Source organism: Buteo buteo, chromosome 5 (assembly GCF_964188355.1).
Source record: "Buteo buteo chromosome 5, bButBut1.hap1.1, whole genome shotgun sequence".
In the NCBI taxonomy this organism is placed as follows: Eukaryota; Metazoa; Chordata; class Aves; order Accipitriformes; family Accipitridae; genus Buteo; species Buteo buteo.
The window spans coordinates 13,719,125-13,731,529 of record NC_134175.1 but is presented as its reverse complement, the minus strand read 5'-3'; the positions used below and the strand labels follow the sequence as shown (position 1 = coordinate 13,731,529).

The window sequence follows — 12,405 nt, the reverse complement described above, 5'->3', positions numbered from 1 at the left end:
TTCAAACATTGCTTTGGAAGGAGCTGCGGAGCCAACCATGGGAATTCCTGGGGAATAGGGAAAACCAAAGCTTACTGTGTTTGGGAATTAGCTTTGCAGACCCTTTGTGCCAAAGCCCAGGGAATCAAACTCACAGTTCTCAGCATACCTGTATTATCTCACTGAGGCTATTACCCTGTTGTGCCCTTTGGCTTAAAGTAAAGCCTTAGCCCTCAGGAAAGGGTTAGAATTCAGTTATGTACAATACAACAAGTCAAAACCTCTCTGCTGGTTGGAAGCTTCATGTTTTGCAAGCAGCAGTGGAAAGAGGGCTGTAATCTATCTGAACTACTCACCTCTTGAGCAACTCTGCTTTACAAATAACAGAGAACAAGGAGGCATTTGCTGAAGTTTTTCTATATTGATATTTCTCATTCCCCACAGTGTATTACAAGTCTCACTAAAACAAGAATGTGCGTGTGGACAGGGACAGTGGGGTTTTTTTGTTTTGGGTTGGTTTTATTTTTGTTTTTTTAAAGAAGAATATTTTATGTGCTGCAGAGAAAGGCTTGACTTTTGTCAGAAAAAACAACTAAAGTAGAACAGAGAAAAAAAAAAAACTATGCAGAGTAAGCACTATTTTCATGTGGGAATGTGAAAAATTCTCTCCAAGGTCAGATCCCAGAGAAGCTGCCTGGATACTGTTCCATGATGTCTGAAGGGCTTTCCAGGAAGTGCAACCACACAGGTAGATCTGTGCTGTGAAGGGAACACTGACCATCCACAGACAAGAGGGAATGCTGACACATTAGTCATGCACCAGCTCTTGATCAGGGACCACAAATCACATTAAAATTACTGCTATATATGGCAACGTGGCTAGATAGTCAGGACGGAGGGAGTGACAGAGGACTGCACAAACTGTACTCCATGGATATCTTCTTCTTCGCAGCCTAATATGGACATTACCATAGCAATTCATCCAAGCAAAGGCAAAGTCCAAGTATCCTTTGGGCCAAAGCTCTATCCTGATAAGGTACTCCTGTTCTAAGGCCAGCTCGGAGGATAGAGAACAGGACTCAGACTACACCTGTATCATCCTAAGCATCCTCCAAAGTTGCCAAGGGGACAAAAGTACCCTGATACTAGGCAGCCCTCCCATTCACAGGGCTGCGTTGCTGCTGAGGAATGGCTAGAGTCCCTCCAAACCACCGGAATTGTTCAGGCAGCCTGTCCCTATGTTCTCTGCTCCTCCCTCCATCTGTGCACGAGGGTCACGTGTATGTGAAGATCCTCCAAGAAGAACTTACCATTCTGCTCAGTACAGAAGGAGTATCTCCTGTCCTGCTCAAAGTTGGAAGTGGTGCTGCACCAGAGGTGCCCATCTGTGCGGCCTTCTGTGGTGCAGGAATAGAAAGTCCGTCCATCATAGGTGAAAGGAAGAACACAGGCTTCTCCATCAGAATTGCCACCATACGTTTGGGTCATGGCTTTAAAACAAGCAAATCACAGTATTAGACTCTGGCTTAAAGCAATCCCCAAATCTTATGGCTCTAAAACAGCAATAGCCCCTCTGGGCCAAGTCACTGGCTGCTACGAACCCATACTGACTGCCATGGACCTGGGCCAATACACACCAACAGATGACTTAGCTCCGCAGCTGTGTCATTCTTTTACATTCTTTTGCAAACATATATTATTGCAGCTTGATTTGAATAAAGTTATTAATGCTACTCCCCAAGGGCTCTGTTTTCCCTCAACAGGTTATATATAACTCACTGGGAAATGTTTCTGCCCTACAGAACCAGGCTTCAAATAACCAAAACAACTGTTTCTTCACCCCTTGCACTTTTCTGCAGTATGTCTTCTTCAGAAGACATTTCTGATACACACACAAAAGGATTCTACTTTGAAATTAAACCACAGGGCAGTCCCAAAGATCTCACTGAACTGAACAGGCACTAAACACAAATCCATACCTATTTCCTGGCAGCTGACTCCATTGCCCAGGCAGGTACAAAGCATTTGCTGGCTGCCCTGTGTCTTGAGCCACTGCATACCCACAGAGTACACCACTCCATTATCAGTTATGCACTGGCCATATGGCTGAGGCTGGGGCTGTTGAGGTTGGGGCTGGTACAACGCAGTCTGCACATTCGTGAAGCTAGGAGAGCCAGATCCTGCAGCAGAACATGGGAGAGAAGCGAGACGTTACATGCAAAGCTGAAGAACAGAATGCTTCAATTAAATGCTGAGATAATAAAACATTAGGCACTCCATCAGACTGAAGGCACAACTCTCTCAGCTTCCCTAGACACATTTGAATTATTCCACTTAGCAAACTTCAAAATTAAAAGAACAACTGCCTCGGGTTTCCACCTCTGTAGAGTGACTTTAGAAAAGATTAAGAGAGTCAACTGCTTTTCACAGGAATTGTTTAGAAACAATTTTTTTGGAAAAATTTTTTTAGTTGAAGGAAATCTAGAATAGAAAAATCAAGATCAGTGACAAGACAATAAAAAATTACCGAGGAAGCAGGGAGATAAGGCAAAAGGATTCATTTCGAATTTTTCATTGAAAAAGAAAAATAAAACACAAATGTATTCATTTACTCTGGAATTTTTAAACTTTGAATCAAAGTTTTTGGCCCATTATCATTTGGAATAATACTGAGAGACAAAGAGGCTTGTTGTCTACATTATGGAAATTTTTGCTAATGATTCCCACAGGAACCTCCACAAATTCAGCTCTGCTGAAATAGGGGAAATAATAATGGAAACAAAATACTGGCACCCTTGAAGCTTTGTGCATTTTGAAGTTTCGATCTGAGAGTTTGACGTTAACCTGCTGGTACTGAATAGTTAAAGGTCATTTACCATGAAAAATTCAACGTAGGTACTGCAGGAAATCAGAGAAGTTTTACATTGCACTCACCAACAGGAAACCCAGATCCTTAAAACAGCAAAAAAGAATTTAGAGGCTTAAGACTTTAACAAATGTTGGGCAAAAAATATATACTACCTATAAACCAGGTAGTATTTCATACCAAAATTACAAGCTATCTACTGTACGTGTATTAAATAGCATTGTATGCATTCCTTGACATTTCTGGTTTTTAAAGCTTAACCATTAGTAGGTGTATTTATCTTGTCAAAGAAACCAGATGGTCTCAGTGGAGTTTAAATTAAGGACATTTCAAGAAAGTTACCCTGAGGCAAATACATACAAGTTCAATTATTAACTTGAAGTGCCATGCTTCCAAGACAAAGCTAGTAGATAGTTCCTGTGGATGCATGGTCCTAGATGTGATTTACTGCACTGTGATTGTGGAGGCAATCACATCTGTATGTGCAAGCCCCATTTGTACATGGAAACAAGGTATAAATTAATCTTATTCTACACATGCGTAAACAAGGAGCATCTCAGGAACTCTGACCCTCTTTGCTGCTGATCTTTCCCTGACAAGACTCTTAAATACCTAAATTAGGATGGCACAATTCAACACCAAGTCCTCGCCATTCAAAATGTGCCATTCCTTGTCCCTTCCCCTACTTTACACACTATGATGCCCTGCTTACCAGTGCTAGTTGTATGTAGGGATGTGTGTCTTTCGCATTTCCATTCACCTCTGCCATTACCGGTACAGATGCACTGAAGCAAGTTTCCACGGTTATCCTTCTTGCTCCAGGTGTCTCCAATTCTGTAGGAAGTCTTGGTGTCATGGTCATTGCACCTATCTGTACAAGGAACATGACTGTTAGCTATTTCTGCGTTAGATGGCTTCACCATGCAATTTATAGTACTGAACCACTAACACTATCAAATGAGCTGATAGTTTAAAACCTTTATTGAAAGCCCACATCATTTTCTGTGGCCCACTATTGCAAGTCCCATATGCACTAAAGCCTGCATTAAACTGCATAGGCTGAGAGCATCTGAAAATCCTGATGCTTTAGTTTAAGGGAAAATACCCATTTATTTCAAAACTGCAATTTCACTTTGTAGCCATTGTGAAAATTAGCACCATAACATTACCAGTGTGAACATAGTAAGCCATCTTCAAAATCAATGTGAAAAAGCACATTCTGGATTGAAAACATTCCTGCTAGTTACTTTTAAAGCTATTTTAAGCCCATTCTGTCTGACATACACCTTTAAAGCTTAAACTTGTTTTAATGTCTTTTTTTTTTTTAAAAGCAGAATTGTTTGTAGCTGGGTCATTTCATATTATACACAGTGCACAGCTCAAGTTCAGGGCTCTATTTCAGCTAGAAGAAACCAAAACCTGTTTGAGGGCAATATGTTAAATTCCATTTCTTCCAAAAGAAGTGTGCTTGAAGCTCCAGTAAAGTTAATATAAGCTGCTCATGTCGTACCAGGAATATTAGACTTTCTAAATCTCCCTGTTGTCTTTAATAACCCACAGCCCCTGATGAATTGAGTAAATGGGTTCAAAGGACAGCATAACAAACTACTTTTGTCTGGATGCCAGATCCACATGGATTAACTAGTTGTTCTTCCATTACAACATTTTACCTTCTCATTCAAGGGCAACCTGATACAGTGGCTCAAATATAATCATGGATCAATGAACACAGATTTATGAAGAACTGTGGAAGGACATATGCATCATGCCAGATTGCCACTGAAGGATCACACAGGATAGAATATGAATGTGGAATACACATTACTAATTTGCAGTAGTTAAAATGACCAAAAATTGAGTATTTGCCAGAACGGTGGTAAATTGGTGTAGTATTCACAATATAAATTTGCAAATGCGAAAAAACCCCACCCTGTCTTACGGACACTCAGATTCTCAAGTTAGACAACTGAAAGCTGAAATGTCCCCCAAGAAATCAGCTGTGATTCTGGAAAACACTGGCCTTAAGATATGTAACAGCAACACATACTGAAGCTTAATGCCACTTTGTGGGCTACAGCTATTGTTTTACATACATAAATTTGAATTTCTCCATTTGACTACATTTGAAAAAAACAAAATGAAAAATGAACAGGTCATTTTATTGCAATTTCCCCTAGGATACAACAGTGCCAGCCTCAGTTAATGGGAGGAAAGATATTGCCAAATCATTTTTATTAGTAATAACAACTCCTCCAAAATTCACAAACAACACATTCTGTTTTATTTAATTCATATTTGACAATTAATGATTTTTCCCCATGTGTTTTTAACAGACTTAATATTGTCAAGGCTGGTTTGATTTTTACAGCTTATTTCTTGACCAAGTCTCTCCAGATCTTCAGTTTTAATCACAACCCTCCTTAGTGTTTTAGTTCTTTACAGCTCTGCTGTTTATACCAGCAGAAAGCCATTATCTGTGTGCCCCAAGACAACTGAATACGAGGCAATTTAAAGGCTACAGAAGAGCTTCTCAAACCTTGCATAACAAAGGTATAAGGTACAAAGTTAACTCTTCTTGAGGCAACTGGTGTAAACCATGATAGCTCCACAACAGAGCTTGCTCCTAACAAAACTGGAACAGAAGGCACATAAACAAGCAAGATTTGGGATTTGAAAAGCCCTGTTTGCTTTGCAAACACAAATAAAATAGAATATTTACAGTAATGTCCTTCAATGATGTAAAAACTAAAAAAGTCACCTGCACTGGTGAAGCATGTTTACACTGAAGACAAAACGGTAGGAAAAACTAACAAGCTAGATGGGATAGCAGACAAAACAAACCCTGTTTCAGCTAACATATACATTGAACAGTAATAAAGAGAAAAAATAAGAAAACATTCTAATCTGGCAGATCCTGCTGCTGGAGCAGGTAACTCTTTCTCTCTAAAAGCACCTAATTCTCCCTCAGGAGGCTACTTTAAAAAACAGAAACAGATATTAAGCCAAACTCTCTGCCATTTTGCAGACCAAGCAATTCCCCCGACTTCCTGGGGGATGCGCGGATGTGACTCAGCTGGCCTGTGGTTTTCTTAAACCTTTCTCTCTAAAGCAGCTTAAAACCCTAAATAATCCAGCCGTTCTGTCACTAGCACATATCATGAGCTCTCCCGCACGTCCCCAGATGACAAATGGCAACCAGTATGCGCAAACGTTCCCCTCTCACCTCAGTGGGATCCGTTTCCCACCTCTTTTCAGGCAACGGCCATCCCTCTAAAACTACTGTCACTTGCAACAGTGCAGAAAAAGGAATACCTTTTCTTTTTGATGGACAGATTTGAAAAATAAGCAAGATGAATAAAACAGAGCAGCCAGCAGGTGCCAGGCCACCACTTACTTCTGGAGGTGCAGGTGATGCGGCCGCTGCCCTCCCCCAGGCAGGTGCAGTCCACCATCATCCAGCCCTGGTAGGGCTTCTCCCAGGTCTCACCGACCACATAGGACGTCCCGGCTGTGTTGTCATAGCATCGCTCAGCTGCGAGAGGGAAGGGGATAAGAGTCCACCCAGGGCTATCCCACATTGGGACGCCTCCAGGAAGACAAGGAATAAAAGGCCATACACCCTGACCGAGCTGGGGGAGAAGGGAGCCATCACTTACCCACAGGCTTGCAGGTCCACTCGCCCTTCCCATTGCCCAGGCACACGCACTCCAGCATGTAGCCACCAGTCTCATGGGGCCGGCGCCAGGTATCACCGATCTTGTAGGACTGGCCACCCTCATGGCAGCGATCTGCCATGGGAGAGATGGGAGCTGAGGTGAGTGACACCACCAGGGACAGCATCACAGGGACAAGGTAAGGGGCACCTGGCCAGGGGCGAAGGCCATCAGCTGGGGCAGAGGTGGGAGGCAGTGAGGAGAAGGAGGGGGGCAGGCAATGGCCACCACCTCCTCCAGCCTGCAAAATGGCACCTACCATTTTCCACTGGTACCCGCCATTTTCTGACCCTCCCAGGCCCTGTCTTCTCTCCTCAGCTAACCCCCTCCAGGTTTCAAACCATGGCTGAGACCTGGCTGGTGAAAGGGGAATTCCCAGGGCCTGAGGAGGTGCTGTTTCTCCCTCAGGCCCTGCTCACAGCCTGAGGGCTGGCAAGGGAGGGTTTGCCTCCATCTTGTTCTGAGGTGGTACTGCTTGGGACTCTCCGTGGCCATCCCCATATAGCATGAGGGACATGGTGGCCAGGCCAGCATGTGGAGAATAAAGAGGTGCTTGGTGTGACACCCCAGTGGGACATTAGTCCTCTTGGGTTTGGAAACCCTGCCCTGGAAAGGCAGATTCCCAACCCGCTGGTGCCCCACAGCCCTGAGGCAGTCCAGACCCACCACTTGGCCCAGGCTCAGGGAGTGAAAGAAGGTGAAGGGCATTTTGCAAACATAGGGTCTTCTTCCAAGGAAATGAGGAAAAACACATACCTGGTCATTTATTAGGAGCCACTAAAATGTTTCATTAGCTCATTTATGAAAGCAAGGAATCTAAGAGTTATGAAGATTGATTCAAAGCCAGTTGCAGTCGATGCAACTCTCCAGTGACCTCTAAACCAGGTTGATGATGACAAAATGAGACCGCTCTTATGTTTGCAATTTCCTTACCGACTCTTTTCTTACAAGTCTTAACATCCCTGCCCAATAAAATGCTGTTAAATTCAGAAGGGCTTCAGCTCTACCTGTTAGATTCAAAGCATTTTTTTTCCATGCTATAATGATGGCTGGCTTCTGAGCCCTCTGTGGAAATGCTACTAGGATCAGCATGTGTGTCTTAAACAAGAAACTGCATACTTTCAAGAATAAGGCTCTTCTCAAAAGGTGTCTCAGGGACTTTGAAATCTCAGTCTAAAAGTCCTGACACACAGTGATCTTCATCTCTGCTCACAGAAAGTCTAATTATGAACTGAAGGGAAAATGTGAACAATTCAGTGACTTAATAAGGAAAGGATTTCCAGAGACATGAAAAGGAGAGCTGGGGAGAAAGGACCAAGGGAAGAGAGAGGAACAAGAGGAAAGTATGGGTCAGGTTGGTGAAAAAGGAGTTGCATAAACATGTTGACCTGGTGTCTGGGTATCAAATACTAGCTCCCTCAGGGACAAGTGTTGGCATGACATTTTTGGAGGACAGGGGGACTGGCTCTCAGATGGTATTTATTATTATTTATTCAGAGTAGTACCATTAATGCTGGTGGTGTTATTCTGACTCCCCAGCTGCAGAGCAGACCCTCACTATTTTTTTTCCAGTCAAAATACTACTGTTGTAAATGCGCTTGTGAAGATGTAATACACTCTTGTACGTAGTAAATGTACTAACCTTTATGGCTGGACACTAACAGTAATTTTTGTCCTATGTTTTTACACATAGCACTTTACCTCTTAAATAAAAGGGGAATCTGGTTGTGCAAGTGTATGTACATTGGGCAAGGACTTTCAATTCCAAGATTTTAGTGGGCTTTGTTCGGATTAAACACCCCAACTCTAGCTAATGGGCATTGGGAATACTGTGTAAATTGCTCTGGAAAATATGACACTAAGGACAATAGCTCTAGTAATAGGTTCTTAGTTACATACTGGCAATGGTGCAGCTGATTCTCCCACGTCCAGCTCCAATGCAAGTACAGTCCCATATCATGGAGTCCTTGGGGCGCTCGTAAGTCTCCCCTACTCGGTAAGTGGATCCAGTGTATTTGTCAAAGCAAGTCTCTTCAGCTATGAGGGGAGAAAAGTCAACTTCATGTAACAATACCAGTAACATGTACAGTCAACAGAAACACACATTCCTTGCCTCCTCACACAGATGCTCTTTTTTTCTGGGGAAAAAAAAATGCATCTCAGTCTCCTCTTTCTTCCTGGGATGGAACAGCAGAGAGGAATTTGGGTGAAATTAACCCCCTCAGGGTCCTCATGATGCTGAATAACCTCAACTTCCCCAGTGAGCCAAAAGTTGAGCATGGCACATGGGCAGGCATGCCCTGAAAGGATCAATCCCAGCTGTTTGAAGTGCAACAGTACAGAAGACAGGAGGGAGCAAACATCCCCTAGAAGCTGTGTGCTTTGTCATGCTAATTCTCCTCATTCTGACTTGGCAAAAAATTGAGTATATTAATCCCAAATTCTGCAGCAGTCCCACCGAAGTCAACAGCACTACTTGCTAATTGTTCACACTCACGCATGAGTAAGTGATTACAGAATGGTTATGTCAGTGCTGCCACCAGACTCGAGATCTGCAACAGAAGAACCTTCTTCGTTATTGGACAAAGTTAACTGTGCCATAAAGGAAACTTACTATTGGACTTCAAAACTGTCAAACTTGGGAATCCCTGCAGGGGAAGGAAAGGTAGATTAAACCCCCTTTATGGGGGAGTAAGGGGATTGAGTATTCCTTAAAATATCCTAGCCATGAGGCAGGCAGCACACAAGCCTTGCAAAACAGATTGCTGGGATGCTCCCATCTGTGTTACATGAACACTGTCAGCCAGGAACCAGTTTTTCCTCTTATCTCCAGAGCAACATAAAGAGCTATGGCGAACCAGTGGCTTCAGACCAACAAATACAGACCGATCACATCTGATAAACTACATTGCATCCTAGAGAGACACATCTTCCAGCAGACACTGCATTTAAAGTTCTTTCTGTTACCTAAACTTTTTCTGCAGAAGACTAAACAATCTCATTTTACACTCTATTATAGAAAGCTCACAGCATGACCGGGGGGCTGTGGGAAGTTGCAAGTTGAAATATTTTTAAACAAGCTGACGACACTGCACAGCTATGAAAAGTTGGGGTGAAGCAATCAAACAGCACAGAGCCAGAGCTGCAAAGTGACTCCAGATTTGAACTTCCCCATGCAAGTCCAGGAGTCAGTTCAGTTCATTATAAAGAAGAGGTTGGCTCCAAAATTAATGTTTAGATCCAATCCTCCAGAGAGATGAGTGATGTTTGGCTCAGGGTTCTGGTGGCAGGCCCATCGCTAATGAAAAGCATTTCTTAAAATGCCAAGCCAGATGTTCAATGTAATTGAGCGTAGATCCGTTACTGACCCTAAGTATCAAACTTCAGCTGAAAACCTGGTCTGCCAGGTATAACTCGGCACAAGGCTTAGCTTACTCGGCATCAAAAGCCATGCTGGGGTCTTGAAGCAGACAAAAAAAGACCACGAACTTACGTTCAGGCTTGCTTTCGCAGTTAAACCCTCTGCTTCCACCGTAGCAGGTACAGACCAGCGTGTTTCCCAGGTAAATGCGCTCCCACTGCTGGTTTATCTGATAGTATCTTCCATTGTCATAACAGGTCTCTGGAGGGGAGAGGAGGAGGAGGGGAAAGATGCAGAGGGGGAAGAGAAAGAAAAGTTCGGAGTTACCGACGGCAGAGGCAGGCAGGGAAGGGGGACGGCACAGGCAAACCGCGCCGGCAGCGGGCACCGGCTGCTCCGCCACAGCCTCGCACGTGTGCGGGTCCCGCCGCGCCCGAGGGGCAGCGCAGAGCCGAGCCGCCGAGCCCCAGGGACAGAAAAAAACGCCCGGGAGGCACCCAGCGGGGCCGAGGCTCCGGCTGCCGCGGCGTTCCGCGGGCTCGGGGCGACGCTCGCGTCCCGTGCGCGCTGCGCGGGGGCCGGGCCGGGCCGAGCCGAGCCCTCCACCGTACCCCGCCCTGCTCCGCCCGCGGGACCGCATTCCGGCGCGGTACTCACGCTTGCCCTGCGCCGGGGTGCCCTGCGGTACCGAGGTGGTCTGCGCCTGCCGCCGGCTCTTGCCGCCGCCTCCGCGGCGCTGTCCGTCGCCACCTCCCGCCGCTGCAACCCCCAGGCAGAGAGCGAGCAGCGCCAGCCGCCACACGGTGCGGCCCGGCATCCTGGCACGGCACGGCACGGCACGGCACGGCACGGCACGGCACGGCACGGCACGGCACGGCACGGCACGGCACGGCACGGCACGGCACGGCACGGCACGGCCAGCGGCGCCGCTCGCAGGCAGCCCGACGGACGGGACAGTGGCGCCGCCCGGGCGCTATATAGGGCGGGCGGCGCGGGGAGGGGGCGGCCGCCGCCGCCCCGGCGCCCATTGGCCTCGACGCCGCCGGGGGGCCGGGCGGGGGCCGCCGCCGCCCCAGCGAAGGCAGCCGGCGTGGCCCGGCCCGGCTGCCACAAAGGGCCGGGCTGAGCCGAGCCGAGCCGAGGCGGGCGGGGCGGGGGCTGCGAGCGGTGGGCAGCGCGGGGAGCCCAGTTGGGGTGGGAGGCCCGTCCCCGCAAGGAGAGCGGGCTGTAAGGAGGTCGTGCCATTTTGTGGAACGTTTGGCTTAACAAAATGGCTTTTTGGGGGAGAGGCAAACTTTTCTTTTTCCTTTGAGCAACGCTGCCTGTAAGCTGATAGGGCTCCATTCAGCAGAAATAATGCTCTGCACGGGGGAGAAGGTGAGACATAACATAAGTGTACAGGTTTGAGATAGGAAACCCTAAGTGATGTTTCATCTGCTGCTGATGACTCAAGGTTAAAATCTTTCACACCTCACTTGGAAAAAACAGTGTGGTTACATTCTGCTTAAAATAAATCTAATAGCCTCCTTCTTTGACTTGATTTCTTGCTATGCAAAATCAATTTTGAGAACAAAAGAAAAGTGAAAAAAGAAATGCTAGGCCTTGGACCCCTTTTAAGTACATGGGACTGCCAGCGTGATGATCTAATGTAACCTTGCTGTATGCAAATTTTGTCCTTTCCTCTGTCTTCTTCCCATAACCATCTCTGCTGCTTTGGAGGGGGATCTCTTTTCCCTAGGTTGAAGGAATACTGCAAAGCAGAGAGCATGCACAGTAATTATGGCTCTCAAGCAGGAAGCCATTAGTGAGCGAAGCACAGTGTGCCCCATGCTGGTACTATGCCTGGACCAGCATTGCAGATCATATAGGAAGGTCATGTTGCTAACCTTTTTCATGCCTCTCACACATACTGTGTCTTGGCAAAGGGATTTTTAATCTAAAAGTCTACTGTGGTTCCTGATCTATTAAAACAACTCTGCAGACAAATGTGAGTGTGAAGTAGTCTACAGTGTTTCCATACACCTTAAGCTAAACATCCACAGGTCTCTATAAGAGTTCTTCAGCAAGTTGAGCACCAAGCTGTAGTTCCACTTACTGCAAACCAATTGTATTATCTTTACTGAAATGCAAGCAGTAATATCTCACTTGGGATGAGGACTCAGTAGACAGTGTACAGATCCAGCACATGCTTTGTTCCAGGAAAGCACATAGTTGTGATGTCAGGTATCTGTTTTCAAAGAAATTTCTATTCCTCTGTATGAGGAATGCCCACAGATATATTAACACAAGCATCCTTGCTGAAAACTTACTGGAAATTGAAACCTGACCTGGCAATTGAGGTGAGCTGTGGTGAGCTAATTCCCATATTTCCTAATTTTTATTTTTAGATCTACTGCACTGCATTTTTTTGAGTTACCAGACACACATTATCCCTCAAAATAATCACAGAACTAAGGTGGCCATAGTGAAGGAGAGCATTAGCTTTT

General features: G+C 45.6%; 1 protein-coding gene across 4 annotated transcripts in view; it reads right to left on the bottom strand.

The window, feature by feature from the left end:
• The window catches only part of FN1 (fibronectin 1), a 54,581-nt gene extending 43,721 nt beyond the window's left edge, over nt 1-10,860 (bottom strand). For 2 of the 4 annotated variants that reach the window (XM_075027907.1, XM_075027908.1), the window contains exons 1-8: nt 10,577-10,860; nt 10,052-10,180; nt 8,458-8,595; nt 6,502-6,633; nt 6,240-6,377; nt 3,558-3,716; nt 1,959-2,159; nt 1,290-1,469 (exon numbers count right to left, since the gene is read on the bottom strand). In XM_075027907.1, the coding sequence (XP_074884008.1) occupies nt 1,290-1,469; nt 1,959-2,159; nt 3,558-3,716; nt 6,240-6,377; nt 6,502-6,633; nt 8,458-8,595; nt 10,052-10,180; nt 10,577-10,736 (1,237 nt within the window). In that variant the 5' untranslated portion in view covers nt 10,737-10,860. The remainder of the gene's footprint in view (nt 1-1,289; nt 1,470-1,958; nt 2,160-3,557; nt 3,717-6,239; nt 6,378-6,501; nt 6,634-8,457; nt 8,596-10,051; nt 10,181-10,576) is intronic. The other 2 variants (XM_075027909.1, XM_075027910.1) reach the window with 1 other exon arrangement.
• Between the last annotated feature and the right edge of the window lie 1,545 nt (nt 10,861-12,405).